Genomic DNA, 6,184 nt, shown 5'->3' with positions numbered 1-6,184 from the left:
TGTTTTTGACATCATATAAATGTCAACCAATTTTAATGTGGACATGTTCATGTGAGTAATAAAGGTCCAAAATACCATTATATGTCCTTGTTTTTAGATTTTCAAATGTTAAAATATTTGACTCATGTGATGCGAGGGATCTAAATGTAAGTGCCACAATAATTTATGTATTTATGAGTATTTATTAAGGTTGTCGATATAATGATATTAGGTTCCAATTTCCAAGCAAGTTAGGAAACAAAAGTCCTAGGTCTATATAAGGAGAGTATGAAAATTAAAACATTCATAATATGAATTCTATAATTATTTTTATTTTTGTAAAAACTAGCTTTGCACCTTTGAATGAAAATATAGTCATATCATCTTGATATTGTTTATGATAGCTATGAAGTTTGTTTTATGATAGCTATTGTTGTAAAAACTACAACATATTAAAAAGGTACGGTATTTATCCGTTTAATTTTATGTTATTTTTAATCTTGAAATATAACAAGTATTTCGGGTAGAATTCGCTACCCCTCAAAGTTTTTGGTGTAATGAAATTTTCGAGGAATTTCGAGAATTTTTTCGTCATAATATAATTTTCCAACATGATACCTCTATAAATTATGTGTGTTACCTTTGATTTTTTTTTCTAGGTACGTCACTATGTAACATCTTTTTAAATTATATCCCATTTTATATATTTAGCTAATAATAAAATATTTTAATAAATAAAGTTGATAACAAAGCAAACTTTTGTTTTTTAATTTCGAACAAAACATATACATTTTAAAGTAAACGATTACAATTGAATTTATTCGAGTAGAAAAAGGAAACACATAAGAAAGCTTGGGACAAAAAGTGAAAGAAACATAGACATAAGGTAGCAAATGAAAACTAAAGGTACTCAAAATAAATTTATGTGAATATAAAAGAGAAATATTGATTTTCAGTGGGTTAGTTACCAAATTGATGGCTACTCTTTGGATAGTAAAAATTATTACACTAATTTACGGGATATCATATGTAAATATGGCTAAATTTTTTTTCTTTATTATTATTATTATTTTAAAACTTACATTATATATAACATTTCACAGAAAAAAACTAAGAAGTTGACTCTTATAAATGTTAAATATTATAATGTGTATCATTTAAGCAAACTTTTAATAGAAAATTTATGATCATGTCAGATAAAATCAGCCCCATTTTTTTTAATTTTCCTGACTAATTAGAATTCTCAATGTCCACTGTCAGTTATAAATGTGATAACAAATGGAAGAAGAAGAGGCTGCCACTTATGAGTTATATACGACTATTTAATGATATTTGATATATCATTCTATTTATCTTTTATATTGAATAACAATAGTATTATTTTTGATCGGTTCTAGTGTGTTCTAAAGAAATTAATAAGTTGATAACTTTATTATGGTTTTTGTTTTTTATTTTTTCAATGTAGTTTTTATTTTATTTTATATAAGTTGTGTTTGCGGCCCGCAACGTTATTTTTCTTAGTTTTTTTAAACTATTATTTTAGGAAGCAAAAAAGTAGTTTTATTTATTTTTTATTTTTTTATATATATACCTTTAATTAATTAAAAAAAACACATCCTTTAAATTCTTTTATTTCATTAGATATGTTGAGCTAACTTATAAATTTTTTTTTTATTAAATGTCCTGCTAACTTATAAGTTAACATCTAGTTTTTTAGTTAATAAATACTTTTTCATAGTTTTTCGGAGAGTATATTAAATATAATCATAATAAATTTTTATCATAAGATAAATATAAAATTAATTTTAGAACCCAAATTTTGTTATCATTGAAGGGCTTTTCATATATTTAAGTAATACTTAACTTATATATATATATATATATATATATATATATATATATATATATATATATATATATATATATATATATATATATATATATATATATATATATATGGTGTTAAATGCTGAAAAAAAATATAATTTCAATTAAATACATTTTTTTTGCATTCCATTATACTTTGCCTAAATCAGTTTACCATTAATATTTTACAAGTAAATGCACATCTTTTCATTAAACAAAATTGTGAACATCTTATTAAAGAAATTCAAAAGGCAAAATCTGTACTTCCACTCACCACAAACAAAAAGAAGCCAGAACAGCTGGTTCATAATGTATATTATATAAAGGTAAAATTAAAAACCCAAATTACTAAAAAATTTAATTAACTTAGTGTTAAAGAATACAATAAAACTTTTATGCGTAGTTACTTTTATTCATGAATAATCAAAAGTAATAGCCACTTTTTACTATTTATATAAAATACATATTTTTATTATGATAAAATTTAAATTTCAATATAATTTTATTAGAGTTTAACCTACTTATATATCAGTCCAACCTCATTTCACTTGATAAGCAATCTTTCATTTCCTCTTGATTAAAGCATAGCCATGGAGAATGCTTCTTCACCTTCACCACCACAAAAGCCTACCACCCTTTTAACTTTCCCTAAAGCCTTAGCAACCTCTTCTTCAAAGATCAAACATGTCATAGTGGATTTTGCAATCAAAGCTAAGAGCATAGGGGTAGATGACCCTAGAAGAATTGTGCACTCATTGAAGGTAGCATTAGCGATTACTCTTGTCTCAATGGTTTACTATCTCCAACCACTCTACAATGGAATGGGCGATGCTGGAATGTGGGCTATCTTAACTGTCGTTGTTGTCTTTGAATACACCGTAGGTGAGTAGTTTATATTGCAATTTAATTTGATTTTCAACAGGTAAACGATTTTATTAAACAACTAGTAACAAAAAGTACAAAATATTACATATATGTATTCACTAACCAACTAAACATTCTTATCCGCTTTCGGTCTTTTACACGCATACACAATCCAAAAATAAGAACTATCAACATTGTAATTTAGTTAACGTGGCAAGTATATATATAATACCAATATATTAAATTGTAAATGTTCCTATTTTTATAATTTTGGTTCATTTTCACTAGGTGCGACTTTATGTAAAGGAATGAATAGAGGTCTCGCGACGCTACTAGCTGGTGCATTAGGCATCGGTGCTGAATCCTTTGCTAGCCTCTTCGGGACAACCGCTAAACCCATTCTTCTTGGTTGTCTTGTCTTCGTATTAGGTAATTAATATGCTTGTTTTAGCATATGTTTGTTTGTATACATGCATGCATTAGATATATATACAGCTTATAACTTTAATATATTTAATGTGAATTTTGATTTTGAAACATATAATACAGTTGGTGCTGCAACCTTTTCAAGATTCATTCCCAACATTAAAAGAAGATACGATTATGGGGTTCTGATATTTATCCTGACTTTTAGCCTCGTATCTGTATCGGGTTATCGAGTTGAAAGAATCATTGAGCTTGCTCATAAGCGATTATCAACAATTCTTTTCGGTGGTGCCACTTGTATTATCATCTCCATGTGTGTTTGCCCAGTATGGGCTGGTGAAGATCTTCATCAACTAATTGCTGAAAATTTGGAAAAGCTTGCAAATTTTCTAGAAGGTTTGGCAATTTACTTTATAAATGGTTATTTTTTTTTAAGTTTCTTTTCATTTGTTATAAATACAGTTCAATAGAATGCTAATTAATAAATGTTTTATAGGATTTGGAGGTGAATATTTCAGAATAACAGAAGGTGACAAACCATCGCTTGCATCTTATAAAAGCGTCCTTAATTCTAAAGCCACAGAGGAATCCTTGGTACTATATGCAATCTTTTTAGTTTTCTAATTAGAGGGGTAATCATAAAAATGGCTATGATATGATGATGAGCAATCTCTAGTCTTTTTTATAGATTAGAACAAAATAAACATAAATAAAAATTAATAAAATATAATTTATCATCATTTTTGGTGTAAGAGAATAGTATAACACTATATTAATGTTATAATATTCATTTACCAAAAACTTGTTCAAAAAATAAAACGTTCAAAGAGGAATTTACACAGAAAAAAATGAGACTTGGGACTCGGATATATGGAACAAAAGACACAACTAGCTCCAAAAAAAAAAACTATCCCTTTAGGTAAAGTAATCAAATTTTGCAATTTCTTTTAAAAAAAATAATGTTTTTTTTTATTGTTTTTGAACAACATATTGCCATTAAATTCTGTGAGTAGCGTTCTTTTAAAATATGCTATATATATGTATGTAGTAGATGAATAATTAATCGAAGTATATTTGTAAACAGGCAAATTTCGCATGGTGGGAAGTAGGACATGGAAAATTTCTATTTCGTCATCCATGGAAACAATACTTGATGATCGGAGCATTGACACGACAATGTGCATATCATATTGAAGCTCTTAACGGATACCTCGATAGAAAAACTGAAGTATGAGATCCTGTATTATTTCATATATGCATATTACTTATACTAGTAAAAAGATTTCATTATGTCTTTGCTTAATTAGTTGCTAAATAATTTGTTAACGATGTTACAGGCTCCCTCAGAATTTCAGAAAACAATTAAAGAACCATGTATGAAGATGAGCTCTGAAGTAGGAAAAGCCATGAAAGAATTAGGGTTGTCGATAAAACTAATGATGCATCCTTCTGGTTCTGCATCTGCTATTCATATGGAAAGTTGCAAAAAGGCGAAAGAAGAACTCAATACGATATTACAAACTGTAATGGTGGGAGAACATGATATCAGTGAAACCATACCCGTTATAGCTGTGACTTCAATACTAGTTGACATCATAAACCGCGTTGAAACAATTTCAGAGGCCATTGAAGAACTTGCTAAACAAGCCCAGTTCAAAAAATCCAAGAATACTAAATTAGACAAAAAAGAAAAACCGAACTTTCTTAATGATGGTGGACCTCCAGATCCTGCTAATGGTGGAAAGAATAGAGAATCTGTCGCTATAACTGTTGCTAGTCTTAACAAAGGATGAAAACTATCAGAAGATGGATAAAAGTAAAAGAATAATTAGTGAACTAATATATATATATATATATATATATATATATATATATATATATATATATATATATATATAATATAATATAATATAATATAATATAATATAATGATTTCCGATTAATTTATATCATGTTGGGATGATCTAGTGATCGGACTAATGTACTAACATGAATTTTGTTAAAAATTTAATAAAAAGACGTGTTAAATGGTAAACTGTTTCTATTTAGGGGAAATGACATATATGTCGTATTATGTTTCTAGGGTTTACCCATTTAGCTACTTAACTTATTGTGTGACTTTATAAAAGAACGAGTCACATTTTGTCGGGTCGATTAGGTCTTTTTGGGCAAAATGAAAGGGTTATTGATATTCATCAATCATGTTACCTGATACACATTCATATATATAGTTTGATAAATAGTACCCGATAAACCTTTATCTGACAATGAGTTGAAATGTTATGTCCACTTGCTACTTTGGTATTTGGGTTTTCCATGTTTGAAACATTTACAGTCGTTTGTATTCCATTTAAGCAAAACATCCCTTTTTTTCTCTTCTTTAAAAATATGGAATTGAAACCCGTAATAAGGCTTCGATAGGGTTCCTCTTTTCCTCGACGTGACGGTGTTTTCTATAATCGAGAAACAACTGGAATCGAATGGCGGTGACAGAAATAACAAAAATCAGGGGAATATGCAAGTTGTTCGAATGTGTGTTTTGAATCCGGAAGAACTTGATAATGAAGATACCAAATAACAGCAAATGACAACAAATAGGAGCACGATGTGTGTTTTCAACCGATTGCATCAAACACGATGCATACCATCTCATTAGCGGATCCCACCACCATTGTTGTCACTGGCGGAGCTTTGGTCCTCACCTATCTCCTACTGTCGCCTGTCTTCTTCGCCCTCTCTTTCAACTTTCGTGGATACAAAGGTAAATTAAAACCCTATATATGATCAAAATTGTTGCTATTCATGAAACGATTATCATTTGGAATCGTACTTTCCAATCAAGGTGATCTCACTACTGCTCAAGTTCTTGATCTTGTATCTTCACAGAACTACACTGTGATTGATATCTGATCGGAAAAGGACAAGGGTAAATCTGGTGTTCCCCGTCTTCCTTCTAGCACTAAGAACAAAATGATTGCCATTCCGTAAGTACCAATTTCTTCCAAAAATAAAATTGGCTATGGACTCATTTCGCAATTTAAAATATTCA

The 6,184-nt window shown here is 28.7% G+C and overlaps 1 protein-coding gene across 1 annotated transcript; it reads left to right on the top strand.

The window, feature by feature from the left end:
- Positions 1 to 2,413: 2,413 nt before the first annotated feature.
- LOC145058226 (aluminum-activated malate transporter 8-like) lies at positions 2,414 to 4,966 on the top strand. Its single transcript, XM_079006136.1, has 6 exons — positions 2,414 to 2,727; positions 2,998 to 3,138; positions 3,259 to 3,531; positions 3,632 to 3,729; positions 4,220 to 4,363; positions 4,473 to 4,966. The coding sequence occupies exons 1-6, from the start codon at positions 2,436 to 2,438 to the stop codon at positions 4,926 to 4,928; spliced, it is 1,404 nt and encodes a 467-aa protein (XP_078862262.1). The 5' UTR covers positions 2,414 to 2,435; the 3' UTR covers positions 4,929 to 4,966.
- Positions 4,967 to 6,184: the final 1,218 nt, after the last annotated feature.

Source organism: Lactuca serriola, chromosome 6, assembly GCF_051521515.1.
Source record: "Lactuca serriola cultivar US96UC23 chromosome 6, Lser_US96UC23_V15, whole genome shotgun sequence".
Classification (NCBI taxonomy): domain Eukaryota; kingdom Viridiplantae; phylum Streptophyta; class Magnoliopsida; order Asterales; family Asteraceae; genus Lactuca; species Lactuca serriola.
Note: the sequence above shows the minus strand (reverse complement) of the source record. Positions and strands in the feature narration are given on the sequence as shown.

Bases quoted from the DNA above. Each gene is read 5' to 3' on its own strand.
- LOC145058226 (XM_079006136.1), top strand. From the start codon at position 2,436: ATGGAGAATGCTTCTTCACCTTCACCACCACAAAAGCCTACCACCCTT. The intron at 2,728-2,997 runs GTGAGTAGTTTA...CATTTTCACTAG, and splicing joins TGTCTTTGAATACACCGTAG to GTGCGACTTTATGTAAAGGA. The intron at 3,139-3,258 runs GTAATTAATATG...CATATAATACAG, and splicing joins TTGTCTTGTCTTCGTATTAG to TTGGTGCTGCAACCTTTTCA.